Source organism: Symsagittifera roscoffensis, chromosome 8, assembly GCF_963678635.1.
Source record: "Symsagittifera roscoffensis chromosome 8, txSymRosc1.1, whole genome shotgun sequence".
Lineage (NCBI taxonomy): Eukaryota > Metazoa > Xenacoelomorpha > Acoela > Convolutidae > Symsagittifera > Symsagittifera roscoffensis.
In genome coordinates this window covers 39,162,186-39,186,466 of record NC_087069.1, presented here as the reverse complement: position 1 = coordinate 39,186,466, position 24,281 = coordinate 39,162,186, and the positions used below count along the sequence as shown (strand labels likewise).

At 32.4% G+C, this 24,281-nt stretch overlaps 1 protein-coding gene across 4 annotated transcripts; it reads right to left on the bottom strand.

Moving 5' to 3' along the window:
* Positions 1–531: 531 nt before the first annotated feature.
* LOC134852829 (uncharacterized) lies at positions 532–16,388 on the bottom strand. 4 transcript variants are annotated; one of them, XM_063868652.1, is made up of 9 exons: positions 16,246–16,388; positions 11,394–11,594; positions 10,915–11,074; positions 9,739–9,967; positions 8,430–9,431; positions 7,889–7,958; positions 5,391–5,818; positions 4,796–5,039; positions 532–1,813 (listed from the first exon to the last, which is right to left on the bottom strand). In XM_063868652.1, exons 4-9 carry the CDS (start codon positions 9,889–9,891, stop codon positions 978–980), a joined length of 2,733 nt encoding a protein of 910 aa, XP_063724722.1. In that variant the 5' UTR covers positions 9,892–9,967; positions 10,915–11,074; positions 11,394–11,594; positions 16,246–16,388; the 3' UTR covers positions 532–977. The 4 variants fall into 4 exon arrangements, with proteins under 4 accessions (XP_063724722.1, XP_063724719.1, XP_063724720.1 ...); XM_063868649.1 differs by having other exon boundaries at positions 9,739–9,957; XM_063868650.1 differs by having other exon boundaries at positions 9,739–9,954.
* Between the last annotated feature and the right edge of the window lie 7,893 nt (positions 16,389–24,281).

Here is a 24,281-nt window from a genome sequence, read left to right as displayed (position 1 = left end):
AGCAAAATCTATCTTTTTTTGTACTTTATATGACGTGTGGGGGGATGATTTTTCCTAAAAAATTTCAAATTTTAGAAAAAATATTTTCATTTTGTTTTATTACATTAAATTTTTTAATGTTATTAGTGCTCCATAAAACTTAAAAGGCAGTCTGAACATTCAAGGCTTAGCCCTGATACGAGCAGTCTTGTTTATTCTGAGTTTTTTTTATAGAAACACGAAAAATTTATGAATGTTAAAAATATATTAATGAGATTGCATCAGTTGAAAATTTTCCTTAAGTAATCATATAAACCCTTTAGATGAATACACAATTTAAAGGCAATGTACAATGCGACAATTTTTTTACAAATACAACGCGATGCAGAGGTTTTGAGTGGGACTTTTAGCAGCCGTATTTTGAAAATTCGCAACTTATTATACAGCCTAGAGTCAAGTTATCGTACAGGCAATTTAGTAAGAACTCAATTGTTTAATGATTTTTTTCTGGTAATCTAACACTTTGGAGCACAAAGAATTTTATAGAGAAATTTAATAAGGCTAAAACTGATACCTTACTGATACCGATGAAGGAAGGCATTATACAATGCGATATTTTTTGTTAAAACGCGATAGAGTGGCTGTGAGTGAAATTAATAACAGCCAAAGCAATTGATAAAAATTTTATGTTGCACATTTTATACACACGTTTCATATGAAAGTAAATCAGCGTAGAATTGTTTTGAAACACACATCCAATTATGGCTACAAATAATATTCTAAAAAAAATAAACTAAAAATTATATTCTGCATTTCTTCGAAAGTCGGGACAATAATGCTTATGCGTGAAAGAAACTACCAGAAATTGAATGATTTGATTAATTTTATTTTAATACTTTTTTTGTTTCTAGATTGAGTAGATGACGGAAAATTTGTACATATAATTTTAAAAACTAATTCGATGTCGACAGATTTTTTTTATTTCAGCTGAGAGTTTACTAATTTGCATCGTCACCTCCATCGAGATTCAGGAAATTTTGCAATTCCAGAGAAAAACTGTGAATGTGGCCCAGCAAATAAAAATGCATGCATGCATTTTTAATACATGTCTTCAATTTTTCTTCTCCAATATTGACCATGTGGATAGCCAATGCTTCTGCATTTTTGATCTCAAGACCAATTTGGTGCGACCATATTCCCATTCTACTAAGAACGACTTGTTTTATTTCAGTATAACCGGGCTCCAAATCTTCATATCTCGTAGCTTCGTAATTAAACACGATTTTGAGATACGACGTAATTTGACGAAGTTTGTCGTTTCTTTCTTGTTGGAACTGGGGATCTATCTCAGTGAAGGTCTGATTCAATTCTGGGTAGCTATTTCTCAACATTTCTTTGTAAAATATTATTGTGTCGATAGGCTTTTCTCGCAGCCGGGAAACGACGGCATCTTGAATATCCAGAAGGTAGAGCTCGCTGGAATATATTCGACTGATAGAAAACTCCTTGCGCAGGAACTCCATCCATTTGTTGCCCAATTTCCGCAAAATCTGTTGCACATCTGTTGCAGATATTGCTGGCGTGACGGATAGGTTTTTTAGTTTCTCTTCTTTAAGAATTTCAAAGTGAAATGTATTCCCAATAAAAGAAAACTCGAAGCACTCTTTTTTGTCGGATTTTCGTTCCTGTTCTAGGTTTGTGAAACGATACGACATCTTTCTGATGTTTCCTGATTCCGAGTTTTTGGATTCAACACTTGGTTTTGAGAACTCAAATTCTTTCGGCAATATAGACGGGTCCAATAGCTCAATTGAAGCGTTCGGCAAGTGAACTTCTGAAAACATCCAACTACCAGTTATGTTTATCTTCTATGGCCCAGAAACAGCTACTAATCGCTATCAAATTCGATTAAAAATTAATAGTGGATGGTACGTACTTGGACGACAGAGAACAAAAAATTGAATCTCTTTTATTGTTGGATTAATACCTGGGCTGGGTTAACTTGACACCGAAGCAACGCATAGGAAGACAAATGGAATTTGATTTTGCGCGAATTAGCTATGCTAAATTAGTATTAGCGGTAATGTTCAAACCCAGAACTTTACAAAATAGTTGCAGATTAAATTTTATCCCCTATTTTGAGCTCATGTCATCAATGTTTTTCAGGTGTTAAAAAAACATTAAAAGTAATCTTCATTTGCGATATTGGCCATGTTTAAGAACTGCAATTTTGGGTAATTTGATTCACTGGGATCAGAATTAAAAGACAAAGTAATTGTTATCATTTTTTGATTTTTTTGATGATCGAACTTACAATTTCGAAAATTTTCGGAAAGTTATATTACATTCATGAGGGTTTACCAAATTTGGCTCTATTTTCGATTCTGACCCCAACCTAACAATTACTGTCAAAATTAGCAAGTAGAATAATTAGGCTATTTATTTGGTAATCATAATTGGTTTGCAAAACAATTCTTTACGGCGTAAAACTGATGAAAAACATATCATTTTTTAAACTTGAACTTTCTAAATGAAAAACATATCATTTTTTTACTTGGCACTCCATGTGATCGTAGTACAGTTTCAAAACAAAGAAAATGTTTTTGCCTCACTTTTATTTGATCATTTTAACCTATCTGAAGTTTTTTAAAGGTCAGATAAATTGTTCAGAGCTCGCCCTGATACTAGCAATCTCTCTTAGAGTTTCAGCTGCTTTTCAAAAGCGTTTCACTAAAATTTCCCAACGGAATATGCAAAAAAAAATTGTCTCGGAATGAGTATTTTTTTTGTTTTCAGATTTTTGTACCAGATGTGTATTTGAAGCGCATCTTAAATTCAATAAGATACGGAGAACAACATCTTACGTTATCAATTAATAAAAAGCAATTTGTAGATTATGACAGAGTCTCATTCTTAATTGTCTGCTTGGCAATAATGACAGTATTTCATTTGTCTGCTTGGCAATAAAAAAAACTGTTTTAAATTCATCTCAAAGCTACTATAACTTGTTATTAGAATCACTTGATCTGAAAAAATGGTTTAAGGGAATAGAAAAAATAAAACAGCTGGTGTTTACAGTGTAAATTTAAATCATTAGAACTAGCCAAACATTTTTAGACAAGTTTTCTGCCCTCTAATGCCAAATTCAGTTTTCACGATCAATCGTTTTTTTAATACTTGCCGTTACTTTTCGTTACGTTTTCGATGCTGTAATATTCGTGCTGGCCTGCTCTTCCTGTCAGAAAACTTTAGAAAATTGCTGTTTTGTCGGTAATTTTAAGTTAATCCAAAAGATAATACTGCTCCAGCTCGAAGCTTAAAAAATTTTTTGTTGCGGTGCTGCTTTTTTTGATTTTAACACGCGATATCTTTGATGGCTAAAAACAGTTGAGGGGCTATTTGAACCGAATCAGAAAATAATTTGAAACTAATTTGATACAAGCGTTTTGCTTTTATTGATAAGTAGATGTTAAATAAATCAGTGTTTAACTTAGATAGCAATTATGGAAATGTTTTTCTTGATAAGTTTTGTTCTTTTCTGATTGCTTCATGAGAAAAAAATTTATAGTTTTTTGTTAACGGCTAGCGTGAGCTGTATTTGTAGCCGGCTGAAAAAACGTTCAAGATTGATTTGAAGCATGTACCCTTTTACTTGACACTGCGTGTGGAACCCGGGTTAGTTTTTTTTTTTGAATGTTTCAATTCAATATCTTTTCTGATGGTTTTGCGTATGGAATGTGTAATTTTTCAAGTTAAAACATAAAGACTTCATAGGGCAGTCAAAAATTTGATTAATTTTTCCTGGCTGAAGTCTTTTTTACTGTGGTGACTTTTCAAGAAAGTGATCAAAATATTGTTCTCTGGATAATTTTGACGAAAATGTTTTCAAACAATCTGATAGATATTTACGCACCAAATAAACTGTTAAACTGCTATGGCTATTTTGATTAGTTTTTTTTAAAAAATTGTAATGACTTTTGAAATTGCGAAGTTTTATTTTCACTTTTACCGGTTTGTGGTACATGCGTGGTGCAAATGGCGAACTGATTCGTCCAGTAAAATTTCCTTAATTCAATTGAACCCTCTCATTGATTTTGGAACGCGTAACTAAATCAGAATTAGACTGCTCATATCAGGGCGAAGCCTTGGTTGTTCCACCTGCCTTTAAAAGCCTGTCGAGCAGTAATAACATGAAAAAAACTTGAAAAAAGTGTACCAAATTGGCCAACCCCCATAGTTTTACGAAAAGAGGGCAACAATACTTTTTCAATGATGTAAAAAGGTTCCGTCAAAAATAATTACTTCAAATTTTTCAGAAAAAAAAACCAACCGGAGAACAAACATTTGGGTACTTTCGTTACGAAAGTCGGAACAAAAATGTCATTAGGTTGTTATTCTAACGTGTCTGAGGGAAGAGTTACAGATTTGAGTAAAAAGTTTTAAAATGTTTTTTTTTTTTGCTAACAACATTATATTTATTTTTTAAAATTAACTGCAAATAAATTAATTAGAAAAAATGAAGATTTTATTCCGAAAAAAAAACAATGTTTTTTATCTTCCTTGCGCACGTCATTTCAAAAAAGAGAGTTGAGTTTTTTTTTGTTTTTTACGGTTTTTGTAATCCAACATACCTCTACGCAATTTTGAAACAATTTGTGAGCCAAAAAAGCGTTAAATAGCAGCTTTAGCTCCAAATTCTTTTTACTGATACGATCGTTTAAGGAATTATTTTGAAAGTCGAGATCTAGTTTGATTTTTTTAGTTTCATTTTTTTTTCAGCTTATGAAAAATATCGAGTGTAAAACTCACTGCATACCTTTCAATTGAATAGAAATGTTTGGCTGAGATTCGTCATAGGTGATTGGCTCATAGTTCCAATTCTCTTTCCAACGAAACTGATCTTGCTCTGCCCAATCATAGAAGGCTCTCAGGTCAAGAATAAATTCATGCAGACCAACAAGGTTGGGTCGAGGATTTTGTTTCATCAGGAAAAACATCCTGGAACTGTCAAACAGACGCCTCTCGTCATAGTCGTCTAGGGGTCTCAAAGTTTTGTTGATCTAAACAGGCAAACTTTTATTGTATTCAATAAGTCAATTTTTCAGTTGTTTCCAAACTGAATAAATCAAAATATACAGATGTTTGGTTTGAGTGAAACAAAAATTTTTCGGAACACATCCTAACTAGTGAAAATGGTTCAATTAAAATTCTATTTAAAAACAGATGCAAGATTTTTGACAAAAATTCAAACTTTTTTTGATATTCAAGTGCAAACTACTGATTTTCATCTAAGTTCTGAAGCTGCACTGCACTACACTGAATAAAATTGGTAATGAGTGTTTTTACATTGAGCAAAAAAGTTTCAACTTTGTGATTTACTTTACTTTTAGATTTATTATAGGAAAACTAACCGCTTTGCGAATCGCAATTGGCGAAAACGAAAAGGAGGAAATAACTACTCCTGTGTCATGATAAACTACATCTTTTCGGAAGTTGACTGAGTTCAGATGGGCTGGGTTCCTTTCAATCTGACTTCTGACTGAGCTTTTCCATGGTAATGAGACGCTTATTTTTCTGAGAAAGGGCAAGTGGTTTCGTTGAGACATGTACAAAAGGGGGGTCACACACTGTTCAGATGAATTGAGCTGCAGCTCGAAATTGATTGTTACGGTTCCAAGTACGCTGAATGGAGGAAAACAAACTTCAATCTTTTGGTTTCCATCATTATTTTCAGAATCGCGGTAGTTGAATGCAACTATCTTCCCTTTTTCAGTTAAATTTGTGGAATGAAACTTCCATGTTTGTTCCCCTAACTCAACATTCTCTTTTTCTTCTGTATCTAAGCAAAAAGATTAAGTTTTTTCTCCTGTTCTACTTTCACATACATAAAAATATGTGTCTCTATCATCTTTCATCCTAATGATTGTTTAGTTTGACATGGCTATCTTAATTAAAATATAACAAGACAGTTCGTATAAAGGCAAAATCCTTTCTGACTGCCTTTCAAGGTCTATGAAGCAGCAATGAAATGAAAAAATTAATTGTAAAAAAATAGAATGAAATTTTTTTATTTTCTAAATTTAAGAGTTTTTGTAAAAATCATCCCCCCACCCCGCGTATAAAGTATAAAGTGATAGATTTCGCTCCTATTAAAATCAATTTTGCAAACAGGCTTCCTTCAACCATTTTTGAACGATTTCTACGGACGGGTTAAATCTCCGCTTTCGCGTTAATAGCGGTATATATATCGCGAGCCATCAAAAAATCGCAAAAATGGCTAGTTAAAAAGTCGAGTTTTGTCTGAAGAAAAAAACACTTCCAGCGCAATTATTCCGTGACTTTTATTACGAAAGTCGGAAAAAAAAGAGAATTTTGAACGTTTGCCAAGGACCCCCGCTTTTGGTATATGAAATATTGACAAACTACAACTTTTAGGCGTATAAAAGTTTTAAAATTTGAATCCGTTACGAGGCCCAACTGTGCATTTTGTGAGTTTAAACACGGACGGTCCGTTTGTTTTTTATCATTATTTCCTTATCTTTGATTGTTCTGACAAAGTTTCATCAGGTTTAAAGACTTGTATCTGGAATCCAGGAACAACTTGACACAAAAATGTGCGCATATCCAAGTGCACAGTTTGGCCTCGTAATGTAGTTTATGGAATTAATAAGACCAATTAGCTTGCCTCATTTCATTTTAGAACATTTATGAGTGCGGATAAATTGCCACGCATAATATTTTGCGTATTGCAACAAACTATCAAAGTATTATTCCAGCACAACTGCAGCACTGTAGTCTAGTGCAAGCAAACACGCTTGACAAACTCAAGATTTCCGGATCGAATCGCATGCGCAGTCAACTGTTCTAAAATTGGTCTGAATACAAAAAATCGCCCCGCATACGTATTTATACGCAGTCAACTGTTCTAAAATCGGTCTGAATACAAAAAACCGCCCCGCATATATAAATATATATATATATATATATATTCCTCAGTTTTTTCGAAAGGCGGAACAATAAACTAAATGGAAGCAAATTGATGCCAATTTCAAGTGTAATCTTGTAGGAAACTCGCTATCAATTAAATTTTATAGGAAAAGGTTGGCCTTATATAAAAACTTTGCCACAAAGCGCAAAACTGAATTTGTGGAAAAGAAGAAAAGTCTCAAAAATGCAAAAAAAACTTTGCTCAACAAGCAGGCGACTCTTTTTGGAAACTGTTATGTTTAGTATTGCAATCTGCAAGAAAAACCCTTAGTAACTTGGCAAACTTAATTTTGGCATCAATGTGAAAAAAAACTGTATTTTACTTTTTCAAATTTTGCTTGTTTAGTTAAGTCAATTTACTGAAAATCAGAATCAGTACTTTTTAGAAGAAACAAATAGAGCTGGTTGCCATTCGAATAGCACAAAATGTTCCAAAATGTTTTTTTTACCTAATTTACTTTGAAAAATTTCTTGTAAAAGGTGACCGAAGAAGGAGAAACTTCGAAAAATACATAAATCTACTTAAAACTTTAAAATTGCAGCAGAATGAATTCAGGCAGAAAAGCAAAACATTTCGGCCAGTTTTCGTCAACGCAAATTAAACTTTTTGAAATTTGTTTCTGGAATCCGAATCCATTACGAATAATCTTAGCATCAAATTCGGGGAAAAACATTCGACAAAAGATGTTTTTTTTCTTCCTACCCCCTAAAAGGGGTAGGCTGATTGAAACGAAACCAAAACTTTTTCCCCAGGATAATTTGCATGACCAAATTTTTGCTCGGGATGCCCACTTTTTTAATCAAAAATGAACAGCATTCGTTTGAGCTGGAAAACAAAAAAATTGTAATTTCTATATTTATGGTTTCAAAAACAATTGACTTTGCATCTTTTGTATTTTTTTTGGCCGGCACGGATACTCACCAGCTGCTTCTTCCGTGGAGCCATCAGATTTCACTTTTTTTTTCAGTGCGTCCGAGTCGTCAGAGGTTACCTGTGATCACATGTTACAGATTAAAATCAAATGAAGAATAGACAATGATTGTGAAAAAGACTTTCTCTGTTCATTTTTGCTCGGCAGGCCAAATTGAGGGCGCATATAGATTCTGATATGTCTTCATTATAAAAAGCATTGCAACCATAATACTTAATATTTTCTTGATTTCTACAATCCAAGCCTGCAGATGATTTGATTTTATAGATTTATCTAGAGTGTTTTAGAAAAATGTTAAATAGCAATTTATAGATACCGAAATAAAAATAAAAAATTTAATCATCGAGTCAATTTTAATGTAAAGTTGAAACTTAAGAAAACTCAAATCAATTAGTGATGCTTACACGTTTACTGAAATGTTAATTTTTAGAATTTTTTCATAGTGGCACCTTTTTCTTACTATCTATACAATCGGTTCAATTTTAACATCAGTCAATAATTTTCTAATTCTGTTATTTAAAAACTCCCTACCTTGCTCAACATTTCTCGCCTTGAACTAATCTCTTCCTCAAAGCATTGTTCGACTGCAAGCAGTCTTTCGATAACGTGTAATTTGAGATTTTCTGTGGTCCTGTCGAGGTTCCACTGGAGTTGACATGAAACTGATTTGTTGGCCGAGTCCGGAGCCTTTTCAATGGCTTTCTCTAGCATCTCAATTGATTCCCTGAGATATTGCATAATTTTAAATTGAATTTCATCTCGCATGTATGGAAACGCAAAATCGAGGAGTAGCCTTTCGTTTAAATTGCTCTGGTGTAAATAGTTTGTCAGCTGCGTTTCACAGTTTAACAAATTATTCTGTTGCAATTTCAAAATTTCGTGAAGTATCAGAATCAGGTCTTCAGCGCTCAAATTCAAACTTTGAAAATCTTGTTTGAAAATTTCGCTGAATTTGAATTCTTCGAAAACACGCATTTCGTATTGTCTATAAAGGCGCTTCGCAGTTTGCGGTATGAAAATTTCTACATCTGGTTGAATTTGCTCATCCAATTTTGCCTGAGATACTTTCAATTTTGGATGGGCCAGTTCCATCTGAATGTTTTTCGCTGTATATTCGCGTTTTCTGGTGAGTTTGTTGATGGTATCGATAATTGTGTTCACATTCTGTTCAAGACTTTGATCAGGGTCATCACGAAACAATCCAGTTTCACGTTTTATGATAGAGGTTGGAATCATGTCTCCCGTTAATTTAACGGCTTGTTTCATAGGTTTATATAAGCTGCTAACCAGAAGGCGGATATGGTGAGGAACAGGTGTTGTCCGTTGAAAGAAACTCAAATTCGGTATTACATCTGCTGTGAGATAGCGTAGTTCTCTAGATATGAGAGGATAAAAAATCCTCCACTCACCAGCTTTTTCACTTTTATGGCTGGTTTCAATCAAACTCTTCAAAACAAAAGTTGATAACGACACTGAATTTAGAAAAACTGCCTCGTCAAAAATAGTAGTAAATGCAATCCACAATCCCAAACCCTGAAAAAGGGAAGGAAATTAGCAAGATTGAAGAAAGAAGCTCACATGCGCAGTCTATGCAATAGAATTTATACACTCATAAGGCTCTAAAAATGTAGAAAATCATATTACGCAAGTTTTGACACTTAATATTCGACTTCTTATTAATTTATGTGATACCAGGTTGATTTTGCTTGTGTGTTGGCAAACCTAAGTGGAACGCAAAAAAAATATAAAGATCTAATCTGTAAGCTTTACTACTCCTTTCGAACATTCAATTTTAGAATAAAAAGGTCGAACAAATATAAAACGAAGAAAAACGACGCACCTGGTTTTCTTCCTGGTTTTCCAGGTTGCTATCTGATAACCAGCTAGGTTTTTCTTGGGATTTGTTAGCTGTTTGCTGTTTTCGGGTTATTTCATCTTCTTTGTGCTTTCTTGTAACTCCACTGAGGTCTAGCTCCTCATCGTTCAGTGCCATTTGTTGCCGTTGAAATGTTCCTGTTTTGTTACTTCCTTTTTGGGTTGTTCTTTTGTCCAAGTTCTGCTTTTAAAAACTAAATTTAATATAGCAATTTTGATTCTTACGAATAGTTTAATTTTTTTATCCCCAAAAATGCGTTAAAAGTTTCAAACTAAGCTCAACGTTTTCCAGGTCTTTGCAATCAATTTTATTAAGTTTGAACATCCGATGATCTGCTGCAATGGCTTGGATAAGTTTTCTACAAACAGATCGAAATAAACTTCTTATATTGTGACTATTGTGAAACTATACAAAAAATATCATGTTATTTTTTGTCATATTGCTAAAAAAGAATCAGAAATTACAAAATGAGAGACTAATGAGAGAACTATTTTTAGTAGTTCTTGTTTAAGTATACTACGAACTTTTTTTCTTCTTCTAAAAATAGTAATTCGCCAAGAAAATACGTAGAAGAGAAGATGAGCTTGCTGAACGAAAATGATATGCATTTGGAAAAGAAAAAAAACCATATCCAATTAGCTCTCAGTTTTTGTTTTTGCTTATGAATAGTTTGAAACTAATGCTTCCAGTTTTTTCTTCAAGTTTTCTTCATTTAATTTTTGTACTTTCCATATAAAATAAAAATTTTAATTTTTGTACAAGTTAGAATCACTTCTCGTAATATTGAAGATTAGTCCTTAGAAAAAATAAGACATCCGTTGGCGCATCCGTCTTCATGGTCGAGAATTGAAAAAATGAACTAAAGACGAGAGCTAAAAAATGACCGTTTCTCAGCAATGAAAAAATTATAATCTAAATATGCAATTTGTCAAATTGTATTCGGATCATAAGCAAGCATTTTGGACACTTAACATTCGAAATCCATTTTATTTAGGTGATACCAGAGAGATTTTTCTTGCGTGTTGACAAAAACATGTTGTATGTAAATTGACATGGTTAAGAGTTAACTTTTATCACTCCTTGCGAACGTTCTGAAGACGAAGAGGACGAACAAATATAAAACAAAGAAAAACTACGTACCATTTCTTTTTCCTGGTCCTTTTGGCCACTTCCCGGTAACCCACTGATGTTTCCCTTGTATTTGAAATCTGTTTGCAGTTGTCGGGTTATTTCATCCTCTAGGTGCTTTCTTGTAACTCCACTTAGGTCTAATCCATCATCTTTCTGAGCCATTTGCTGCCTTTGAAATGTTTCTGTGTTGTTTTATCTTTTGATGGTGATCCTTACGTCTATGTTCTGCTCTTAAAAACTAAATTTAACCTGACGGCAATATTAATTCTTTTAAATAGTTTATTTTTTTGACCCTCCAAAAAAGACTATAAATATTCATTTTAAGCTCGAAGCTTTTTCAGGTCTTTGCAATATTTTTAAGCTTGATCAAACAATGTTTAGAATGCTAAAAACCGATCAAAAACCAATTTCTATCATTGTGAATATATGCATTGATGGACATAGACTGTTTTGTAAAAATGGAAGATAAAGCAAATAATTCAGCAAACATTTGATTATCCTTGATGCTATGAACGTTGGATGACAATTTTGGACAACACAATCTGTTTGCTTGAAAATCAGGATGAAAAGCTCGGCGCTAGTGATGTTGAAGAAAGTTAGGAGCGGCACAATATGTTATTTATCCCTTGAAGAGAGGAGAAAAACAATTCTGTGGCGATAATTTTTCATCATAGGCTCATTAAGCGGATCTGAAAAAAGTACCAACAAATAAAAACCAACCTTAATAGCTGAACGACATCAAAAGCCCATTCTTGAACAGTGATCTTTTCAATTTTCGCCATTCAGCCACGCTATTTGTTAAACTGATGTCATCTTTGGAAATTGCTTCGGTTAAGAAAAAGCTATTGTTGATACCGTGAGTTCATGATTTCAGCTTGATATAAAACCTAATTTAGATTTGTTTTTCTGATGAAATGGAAAAAAAAATGTTCTCTGAGAACATGGGAATGTTTAAAAAAGGATGGACCAGCTCTAATTAAGGAAGAAAAATCAAGATTGAAATAATTGACGGCTTATCCGCAACTGCGTCTCAGATAGCGAAATTGAATTAGAAGATAAAAGAATCAATATTTAGGATTATATCCATGATCACCCTGCCGACCCTTGTACTTTTTTGAGATATCTATTTTTGTCTGATTAAGCCTGAACTTTTCTAAAGTCGCATTTGCCGCCAAAATACAATTAATTTGAGGGGGAGTGCGCGCCAAAAAAAAACGTTTTTTTTTTGATAAAATTTTTCCAAAATGTGCCATAAAAGGCCTTTTTTGACTTTTTTTTCAAAACTTGTGATAAAAATAGGGCTGAAAGTTTGGTCAAAATGTGGTCTTTATAGTGATTTGGGAGAGGTCAGATAATCAATTTGGTTGACTTAAAAAAAGGTTGACAAAACTTTTAATTTTTTTTTAAATCCACTCCCCTTGAGAGAAAATCCAAGGTCCATGATTAAGTTACAACTCAACATAAGGAAAACTTGTAACCAATGTAAGTTCCAAACGTAAAAATTATTTCTTTGTGGTAAAATTGTACGCTTACTCTCATCTGTTACCCATGCATCAGGGAGTCTGGCTCGCAGGTAAGTTTAGATTAATAGACATAGAGATTTGCAAGATAAAAAAAGGCGGGGCGGGTGTACTTAGGTTGCACTCATCTAAGAGTAATATTGACCATTTAAACATGAAAAAAAAGCTGTAGTACGAATAAAAGTCAAAACAAAGAAAAAAACTACTTTGTTTCAAAAAAAGGGAAAAAAATAGGTAGCGTTACGTAATGAGGAGTTTTTTTATTAGACTCGAGACTAGTTATAACAGAAAGGTATCAGAATAAAACCAATTGTAGAGCAAAGAACTGCCAGCAAAAAAAAACAGAGTATTCGACTATCTAGAACAGTTATCAAAGCGAGAAATTTTCTGGTAATTTTCCTTTATAGACATGAAAATGAGAGGTGATTAGCCAGCGTTAAAAAATTTCCAATTTCTAATCTCTAAATTTTTCTAGGCTAACTTGAAAATTATGTTTTATAAATTGACAAAAAACGATTTCAATTGATTAAATGAATAAACCGCAATGAAATTTATTGGATGATAACAGATCAAAATCGATTTTCGTGTTCTAAGTGCTGCCATTGCAATCAGTTATAATTACACTTTGGGATCACATCATGGATAATAATCAATTATGATGCATTTTTGTATTAAAATTTATAATCAATTTTTTCAATTATGATTTTAAAAACATTACAATCGATGAAATTTTTTAAAAGCTATTACAATGATTTCAAACACTTACAAAAATATGTACACACCATTAGAAACCATTACCCTTACAAAAAGAAACCATTACCGTTTCACACCTTTACAAAAAGATGTACAAATCATTCCAAATTAAATGCCTCTCACCCAATACTTAATCCAAGAGTGTTCAAAAGTTTTCGCGAAGTTGATTAAACAGGCCAAACAATATTTTTTTCGTCTCCGATCTTAGCACCAAAACCAACACAAAAAAAATCCACTTCCCTGCACATACATGGACCCCTCGTCTCTAACATCCATTAATACTGCCAGCATTCCATCCCTAACTATCCTCCCCCTGGAGGGGGATTGGTGGGGGATTGGTACGAGGTTGGGAGTTACACTTGAGTTAAATGAATCAAATTTTTCTCGGCGTTATAACAATTTGAGTTTTTACACATTTTCCTTCCCAGAGCATTTAAAAAAAATTCCCAGAGCATTTTAAAAAAAGTTTTCCAGAGCAATTGAAAAAAAAACGATTTATTTTAAAACTCTTATTATAAAATTGTAAAAATATACTATAGGCAGCAAACTGTAAGAAAGCAAAAAGGTCCAGATAGAAAAAAGGTAACAAAAAATAAAGAGATAAATTAGAAAACAAGATAAGATTTGGTAATCAATGTAAAATCAGCTATTTAACCCCTGTTGTGCACGAACAACAACCAAGTTATGTTTGGTGAAACATGTTTGCCAATGTCTGACTGTTTTCGGGAGAAAATGATTACTTTTAATTATTATAGGAGCAATATAATCCGATTTAAATCAATTGAAATCAACTATTTTAGAGTTGTCAAGAAATTGTTTGTAAAACGACAATGGATCTTTTATTATCTATGGAAATCCGTTGCCTATATTCATAAGTTTGATTTACAAAAACTAAAATTTTTCTAATCGCATGCGTGCATTTTTATCATTACTCCAACTAATCATCACCTATCATAACTTAAAATGAAGTTGCATAGATGCTTTAGCTGTTTGTAATTTTTTATCAATTTCGACCACGTCAGGTAACCTGAACAAAGATTAATAGCTACTAATGAATTCAATTCTAGATTTTAAAAAGTGTGCTGATTATGAAAATTTTTGATTATTAATTTGAATCAAATGTTACAGAAGACTTGCAAATAGTACTTCCAAAACAAAAATAGGAAAATGACGAAAACCGATCGTATCAGGATGACTTCCTGAATGTTTCAACTGATTCTTAATGTCGTTGAAGTAGATAGTCTTGGATATCGAAAACCCTACTACTTTTGAAAATAAGGGAACAACAGAAAAATTATCACTCAACATAATGTTGAAGTATATACAAAAGTAACAATTATAAAAAAAACTAGCATACACCATTTCAATTCGGATATCTGAGACGTATTCTCTTACTGAACGAAGAATTTTACGCCCTAATTATCTCAACTTGGTCTAAACCTGAAAATTATGTTGAAGTATATACAAAAGTAACAATTATAAAAAAACTAGCATGCACCATTTCAATTCGGATATCTGAGACGTATTCTCTTACTGAACGAAGAATTTTACGCCCTAATTATCTCAACTTGGTCTAAACCTGAAAATTATGTTGAAGTATATACAAAAGTAACAATTATAAAAAAACTAGCATGCACCATTTCAATTCGGATATCTGAGACGTATTTTCTTACTGAACGAAGAATTTTACGCCCTAATTATCTCAACTTGGTCTAAACCTGAAAATTATGTTGAAGTATATACAAAAGTAACAATTATAAAAAAACTAGCATGCACCATTTCAATTCGGATATCTGAGACGTATTCTCTTACTGAACGATGAATTTTACGCCCTAATTATCTCAACTTGGTCTAAACCTAAAAATTATGTTGAAGTATATACAAAAGTAACAATTATAAAAAAACTAGCATGCACCATTTCAATTCGGATATCTGAGACGTATTCTCTTACTGAACGAAGAATTTTACGCCCTAATTATCTCAACTTGGTCTAAACCTGAAAATTATGTTGAAGTATATACAAAAGTAACAATTATAAAAAAACTAGCATACACCATTTCAATTCGGATATCTGAGACGTATTCTCTTACTGAACGAAGAATTTTACGCCCTAATTATCTCAACTTGGTCTAAACCTGAAAATTATGTTGAAGTATAAACAAAAGTAACAGTTATAAAAAAACTAGCATGCACCATTTCAATTCGGATATCTGAGACGTATTCTCTTACTGAACGAAGAATTTTACGCCCTAATTATCTCAACTTGGTCTAAACCTGAAAATTATCTTTTTAAATTAGAGCTCAGACTATCGAAATTTTCCATGTGATATAAGAACTTACCATCAAAAATGTATGTTTGAACATTCAAAAAAGAAAAAAGGACAGATCAAGATAGTCGAAACTATATTGAAAGAAGGAATTTCAGAAAACTGATTAATTGACAAAAATCCCATTTGTCATTTCAACTAACTCTGAAGAAAAATCAAACCAAACACAAGTACACCAAGTAGCACCGGTTCTCCTCTGGGATAAAACAACGTTTAAGCAATTAACTATTGAAAACGAAATTTTGATGACAATCGAACGACTGTAAACATGAATCAGTTTAACAAAGAAAAACGAAATTAATTTGATAGTCTTTAAAAAATATGTACAGCTCGAGAAAACACCGACATACCAACTTTGATCTGTATAACTTATTCTGATTTATCTGGAAACTATGATCAAAAAAACTCAATTTCAATGATGGTTTATGGCGAGGTCCTACTTCGGATAACAGTTTAAAATATTAATTGTAGTCAATTTTGGCATCAGAAAAGTAATACAATTTTGGAAAAAATTACAATTTACGCACTGCAAATTAGAGAAGCGAGATTTTACTGTTTCAGCTTTAAAACTTTCAGGTTTTTTTCGTTATTCCTGGGTCAGCAAAACTGAGTTCTCTTTATCTGAGAAAAGTATTCAATCTTTTTTGCTCAACTGACTTTTTATTTTTTTCAGTTTTCAGTCTAATTGTTCTGGAAAAAGTATAAGATTAGATTTCAACTTTCAGTGTTGTTAAACTCACCCGTTGACGATTCGCCAGTCAACAACGTAAACAGAAAAAACTACGAAACTAAGCGATTCAAAGCTTCTACCAGTATAAGATATTTTTGTTTACCAATGAAACAATGAACACGCATTTTGTTGGTCTTGTGTGAAAAGCACGTTTTTTTTGCATGATTCTTGTGCGTTCTGTTTATATTCGTAGTAATCAAGCTATATTTGTTATAAACCGAGTCAAAGCAACCATGATGTAACTTTTGCACAGACGTTTGGTTGAGAAAAAATTATTAACTCTAATTTCGTGCGTTTTGCTGATTTAGTTTGACGTGAACGTTTTGTACCGAGTGTATACTGGTGACAATTGTACCATGTAAAGAATTGAGATTATATGGCCGAACATTTGGCGCAAAATCTAAAAATTCGGTTAACGCAAGCTCTCAAGTTTTCAGTTTCACCTCTACGCAAGCGTCTTACGACTTTTCACGGTTGGTTCTCTCTTGTCAATTTTCAAATGCGTTTTTGATGATTTTTTAATCAGAAATGCTATTGAATTTCAAGCTTTATTTTTCAAGCTTTCGACAAAATTGATGGATCATTTGTGTTCGGTTGACATTTTTAATTGTGAGAAATGTCGAAAAAGTAACTACCAGTTTTGAGTGGAATTGTTTTGTACTATCCGAAGGGTATAAATGTCCTGAGCTCAAAAATTAAGAAAAAAATCAAATTGAATTGCGGTGGGTTATTTGTTCTTACGGACTTGTTACTATCAGCAAAATTTCTGTGAACTTCTTTCGGAATTTTATTTTTAAATAAATTCAAACAAGTAACTCTCTTGTCAAACTGTTTGTTCTAAATTAAATTTGTTCAATAGTCGTTACAGAACAGTCAGAACAGTCAAAAACCTTGTTATTAGCAGTCTTGTTGCTGTTTTGAGGGCAACAGATTTTTAAGACCAGCAGATTCTCTGCGTTAACAGACAATTTTTGGTGTGAGTAGATGAGTCGGTGTGAGCAGATTACTGAAAACACAACACACCAACGAAAAGCTACCTCTTATCAAACTGTTGCATTGGAAAACTGGGTTTTCCAACAGAGTTATCAAAAAAAGGTACCCAAAATAGACAAAACTAGTCAAAAGAAAATCAAAACAGTCTGTTAAAAAAATCATTCAATTATGATACAAAGTTTTACTGTTAGCCAGACTCCTGATTTGATTTAGATTTTTTTTTGTAGCAAGCTTACTATTTTGACAACATTCAGAAAAGCAATCCGTTAACTTCTGAAAAACCAATCTTAAATCAAAAAGTATAAGACATCGGAGTTGACCTCGATACACCAAAAATGCTTATCATACAATTCCATACATCAAGTGTGTGGCAAAAAGCATGTCATACAATTTTCATACAATTTCTAAAAATGGTTGAAAAAAGATATAAATTTAGTTCTGTGGCAGTTTGATTCTAAAAAAACAGTCTGGTAAAAAAAACTGAGATTTTCGTTTTTTGAAAAAAATGCTTATCATACAATTCCCATATATGGAAAATGTATGACTGGCATTCACAAAAATTTTTCAAGTAATTTTGAAAATTTGGCCCAAAAATTTTTTGTTTTTTTTCAACCGCAAATCGATTTTCGTACGCAAACAAACATTTTTTGAAAAAAATTTTCGCGTGCAAAATTTAACCTTTTCTGTGCATAACATAACCCTGGATACGATAAGGCTTTTATTTTCTTTTGACTTAATTTTTTTCTTCAAAAACGCTGAAAATTCCTATTTCCTTTGTATGGAGGTGTTTATATATGGATTGATCAATGTCTGTCAATGCTGTCTTTCACAATTGATATAACAAAAGTAACAAATTTTAGGTTTTGGCAAATTTTTTTAATGGTGATTATTTGAAATTTTAAACCAAAATTTTAAATTTTTAAATTAAATTATTTAAGTTTTAATTATTTTAAACCAAAAAGTTTCATTTTTTCTTTCTAAACTTATTTTCTGAAAAATTTTTGGTTGTGTTTGCAGCCGAACACAAGTGACAAAGACCTTGGTTACTCAAAGCACCGAAGATTGGATGGTCTTTGCATTTACAATTGGTTTACCTCGGGAATTCCACGGCTGTTTACCACGGCTGTCTTTCACAATTGATATTACAAAAGTAACAAATTTTTAGATTTTGGCAAAATTTTTTAATGGTGATTATTTTAAATTTTAAACCAAAAATTTAAATTTTTAAATTAAATGTTTTAAATTGTAACTATTTTAAATCAAAAAGTTTCATTTTTTCTTTCTAAATTTTTTTTCTGAAAATTTTTCGGTTGTGTTCGCAGCCCAACACAAGTGACAAAGAACTTGGTTACTCAAAGCACCGAAGAATGGACGGTCTTTGCATTTACAATTGTTTTACTTCGGGAGTTCCAAGGCTGTTTACCACGGCTGTCTTTCACAATTGATATAACAAAAGTAACAAATTTTTAGATTTTGGCAAAATTTTTTAATGGTGATTATTTGAAATTTTAAACCAAAATTTTAAATTTTTAAATTAAATTATTTAAGTTTTAATTATTTTAAACCAAAAAGTTTCATTTTTTCTTTCTAAACTTATTTTCTGAAAAATTTTTGGTTGTGTTTGCAGCCGAACACAAGTGACAAAGACCTTGGTTACTCAAAGCACCGAAGAATGGACGGTCTTTGCATTTACAATTGTTTTACTTCGGGAGTTCCACGGCTGTTTACCACGGCTGTCTTTCATAATTGATATTACAAAAGTAACAAATTTTTAGATTTTGGCAAAATTTTTTAATGGTGATTATTTTAAATTTTAAACCAAAAATTTAAATTTTTAAATTAAATGTTTTAAATTGTAACTATTTTAAATCAAAAAGTTTCATTTTTTTTTCTAAATTTTTTTTCTGAAAATTTTTCGGTTGTGTTCGCAGCCCAACACAAGTGACAAAGAACTTGGTTACTCAAAGCACCGAAGAATGGACGGTCTTTGCATTTACAATTGTTTTACTTCGGGAGTTCCACGGCTGTTTACCACGGCTGTCTTTCACAATTGATATAACAAAAGTATCAAATTTTTAGATTTTGGCAAAATTTTTTAATGGTGATTATTTTAAATTTTAAACCAAAAATTTAAATTTTTAAATTAAATATTTTAAATTTCAATTATTTTAAACCAAAAAATTTCATTTTTTCTTTCTAAATTTATTTTCTGAAAATTTTTTGGTTGTGTTTGCAGCCGAACACAAGTGACAAAGACCTTGGTTACTCAAAGCACCGAAGGTTGTACGGTCTTTGCATTTACAATTGGTTTACCTCGGGAATTCCACGGCTGTTTACCACGGCTGTCTTTCACAATTGATATAATAAAAGTAACAAAATTTTAGATTTTGGCAAAATTTTTTAATGGTGATTATTTTAAATTTTAAACCAAAAATTTAAATTTTTAAATTAAATTTTTTAAATTTTAATTATTTTAAACCAAAAAGTTTTATTTTTTTTTCTAAATTTATTTTCTGAAAATTTTTCGGTTGTGTTCGCAGCCGAACACAAGTTACAAAGAACTTGGTTACTCAAAGCACCGAAGGTTGGACGGTCTTTGCGTTTACATTTTTTGTGCTTTTTTGTGTGCATAACGCAACCCTGGATACAATAATATTGGCTTTTATTTTCTTTTGACTTAATTTTTTTCTTCAAAAACGCTGAAAGTTCCTATTTCCTTTGTATGGATATGTTCATATTTGACTGATCAATGTCTGTCAATGCTGTCTTTCACAAATGAAATAACAAAAGTAACAAACTTTTAGATTTTGGCAAAATTTTTTACTGGTGATTTTTTCAAATTTTAAACCAAAATTTTAAATTTTTAAATTAAATGTTTTAAATTTTAATTATTTTACAGCAAAAAGTTTCATTTTTTCTTTCTAAATTTATTTTCTGAAAAATTTTCGGTTGTGTTCGCAGCCGAAAACAAGTGACAAAGACCTTGGTTACTCAAAGCACCGAAGGTCGGACGGTCTTTGCATTTACAATGCATAGAATGCATTACAATGCTGTCTTTTACAATTGATATAACAAAAGTAATGCTGGAATTGTATGACAAGAAGTTTCTCATAATGGGAATTGTATGATAAGAGGTTCCCGGGCTACACTGAATTATATACCAAAGACTGCGATCTGTAGGCGAATTGGTTAGAGTCTCTCAACTACAGACTTGAAAACTTCAATTTGCCAATAAATGTTACAACAAAAACAAAACTCGGATTTGTATCAGTCTCCCTAAGTTTGCTATCAGAGAGCTCGTTTTTGCTTCTGGTCCAATAAACTAAGTTAAATTCTAATTACTTTGCTTCAACTTTTTTCAACCAATTCGCGGGTCTTTTGAGTAAACTTGCGGGCTTGCTGTTGTGAAAACATTAAAATTGTTCACATAAATTTGAATCTGTCGTGCTCACTTTTTGAGACGTTTCAACTTTTCTCACTATTAGTTTAGTTAGAAAGATAATCGATTATGCAACTAAAAGGGATGCAACTAAAACAGATTAGTGCCTAGATGCGTATCTTATTTTTCTGAAAAATCAAAGTTCAGCTTTCAAATGATTATTTCATAAATACATCTCAGAACGACAAGTAAGTTCAGCCACAAATAAGTTTTTATCTCTTTTCAACCATTTTTAGAAATTGTATGAAAATTGTATGACAAGCATTTTTCCACACACTTGATGTATGGAATTGTATGATAAGCATTTTCGGTGTATGGAGGTCAACCCGGGCGTATAGTCAAAAATTTGCTCTATATGCAGCTTTTCAAATTTTTTTCATATTTAAATGTACCAATTCAGCCAGCTTCTGCTAAAATTAGAGTGGGTTTTGGACCCGTATAACCACCATACTGATAATTTGTCAGCAAAAACTTCCTCAGTTTTTTTAAACTAAAAAGAGCTGTTTCTCTTACACTTTATCCTGGGGTGAGAATTAATCACACTGCTGAAACTTCAGCCAAAAAACCAAAATAATGTTAAGCTTTCCTTCTCCTTGATAAGCAGAAAAAGGGCTATTAACTGAGGACAAGGCTAAAGATGAGGGTAGAGTTGCAGATCAGAGAAAATTGTTTGGCAATTTTACAAAAACTCCAGCTAATTTTGAAAGCGAAATCTGAACTCAGCTGCTAAACATTTTTATCAGTCGATAAAAACGCGTTAATTGCACCAACGCTAAGCAGCAAGTTCAATTTCCAAAGCTGAAACTTCAAAAATTTGAAACCTCTTCATTCGATTTTAAATCAGTTTCAATAACAAACATTGATAACAATCAAATAAAAACCTCAAAAAATACAAAGCCTGGTTGCAATTTTCTTACAAATTTTTAGTCAAATCTTCGAAGAATTGTGCAGGATTTATAGCAGTTGCAAAAATGCTTGTGCAGAAATATTTTGTAGTTCAAAATAATGTAATTAGGCGACGGTCAGCTCAATAAAATTGCCAATAATTTGCAAATCGGTATATTTTTGGACAGTTTTAGTTTTCAAATTTGAAACTCACTGCACGGTTGTGCAATTTATGCACTTCAATGAAGCAACCTAATTTTCTCAACATGAAGTCGTGAGCGGCTAGTTTTGTTTGAGCAAGGCGATTCTGGATATTTCATGCACTGGCCCAAATTTTTTTGAAAATAGTGAAAGTTATCAAATATCAACAGAACTGCTCGTATCAGTGCGAAGCCCTGAACGTTCCGACTTCCTTTTAAGGTTTATGGAGCAGCAGTAAAAACATTAAAAAATTCAATTATATAAATTAAAAACGAAAATTTTTTTTTTTGAAACTTTTATGAAAATCATCCCCCCCCCCCCCACACGCCACATAAAACACAAAAAGATAGGTTTCGTTCCTTGTAACAAATCAATTCTGGCAAATGAGCTTCGTTCAACCAATTTGGAACGATTTATAAGACGGATTAAATCTCCGCTTACGCGCTAATAGCGCGAATTATATCGCGCGTTAATTGTCCCAAATTGGTCAAAATGGCCAAAATGGAAATTTTAAACCTTCATAACTTTACAAAAAAATGATCACAGGTAAAATATCATTTCAAATTTAAGCTCAGGACAACAATACCTTTTGAATGATATAAAAAATTCAGTCAAAAATGGCTAGTTAAAAAGTCTGAAGAAAAAAAAACCCACCCCGAGCACAAATCTTCCGTTACTTTCGTATCGAAAGTCGGAACAAAACGTAGCCAGAACGGCAAAAAATCGTTCCTTCATTGCGCAACAGAAAAAAAAACTTTCAAATTTGACAATGAGGTAGTATCAAGTGATTAGCGACAGTAGGTCTGAGTTATCCTTAAGCTTCCAAGAAATGCTACTATCCCTTTTTTTGTCATTTTTTCCAGTCAAAATAATAATCCTGAGCATCGCTGTTTTTTTGCCACTCAACGTTGTTTTTTTTCGCCGCAGAGGTAAGCAGTTTCAAACTTTTTGCTAAAATTTTTTCCAAGTTTTTCCTGTAGCTTGAGCAATAATTCTGGTTGAAAGAAATTGCTTGAATTCAGTTAGCAAGGAATTTTGGGTAAGGTTACTCTGCCAGATAGGCGTATACAGGTCAATCTACAGCGAATTAATTGCCCCAACTTGTGTATATTGGCAAGTTTCTAACACAAAAAATTTCAAGAAAATTTGTGTCAGGTGAAAAAAAAACTATTAAAATTTCAGCTAGGGACTTTTATACTATTCTTTTTGAGAGAAAAACATTGTCTGAAATGGCTAGTTAAATAGTCAATTTTAGTCTTAGAAAAAATCACATGAAGCGCAAGTTTTCAAAAGCCTTAATAACTAGTACTGAATCAATTCTGGGATAAAACAGAACTTTTAGCAAAAAAGTATTGGATATATTTGAATTCTTAGATTTCTTCAAAAATTGCAGCATCTGGCGAGGACTGATTAAAGGTTCAACACTATCAAATGAATAATATTTGATCTGCACCTTAAATGAAAACTGTAGCATTCGCATCAAATTTGAAGTTGTGGAAACTTTCTTCACTGTTTGGATATCAAAGATCCAGCGTTAAAACTTGTATAAGGTTTCTGTTATTCACTTGGTAGCGCTCTAGAGAAATTCTCTTCACATGCATCATGCAAAAAGCGACACTCAAAGGAAAACTACTTACGTGTTCGATCAATCCGTCGAAGACCATGAATCAAGCACTCATAGATGGAAAGTGTTTTTAACAATCAGAAATCACATATTGGCCCAGGTCAACACCTCTGACCTTTTATTATGCATAATAATGAAAAATCGAGCCGAGTTTAAAATAAACAGGAGCAATATGTGAATAAATAGTGAAAATGCATTCACATGAGTCCGCTTAAACGTTTTACTGGCGAAATAGATTATCTAGAAAGTTGTAACTGTAGCAGACATTTTGCCGAATTAATAAAGCCCACGGAAGAACATTCAATTGTAAACATAAATAGGTGACACCGTGAAAAAGGCGAATTGTTCATCCATTCATTGAGACGAAAAATGCGATGAGAAGAGTTACAGGGCAGGAAAAAAGAATGGGATGAGAAAAGACGGAACGACAACAATGCCTACTCAATTCTCAGAACAATATTTAGTTAGAACGGATTGTAGCAGGAGAACTTAGAAAAAACTCAGGCAAAAAAATGCGTTTTAGGCTTCTTTTTTGAAAAAAAAACTCGAACAAAAAGTGCGTTCACTTCCCAGTCAATCTGAGTATATATTGGCATCGGATGCACCTTTGGCAAAATTGAGGGTCAGTCAGCCAAAAATGAAGATTTCAAAATAAATAAAAAAAAGGGGACAATAGAGAAGGTTATAACCCCGAGCACAAATCTTCCGTTACTTTCGTATCGAAAGTCGGAACAAAACGTAGCCAGAACGGCAAAAAATCGTTCCTTCATTGCGCAACAGAAAAAAAAACTTTTAAATTTGACAATGAGGTAGTATCAAGTGATTAGCGACAGTAGGTCTGAGTTATCCTTAAGCTTCCAAGAAATGCTACTATCCCTTTTTTTGTCATTTTTTCCAGTCAAAA

What these genes read in the sequence shown, in the direction of transcription:
- LOC134852829 (XM_063868649.1), bottom strand. An exon ending in CTCCACGGAAGAAGCAGCTG is followed by an intron (nt 5,819 to 7,888) that starts GTGAGTATCCGT and finishes CTTTTTGCTTAG; the next exon opens with ATACAGAAGAAAAAGAGAAT. An exon ending in CATTTCTATTCAATTGAAAG is followed by an intron (nt 1,814 to 4,795) that starts GTATGCAGTGAG and finishes GGATGTTTTCAG; the next exon opens with AAGTTCACTTGCCGAACGCT.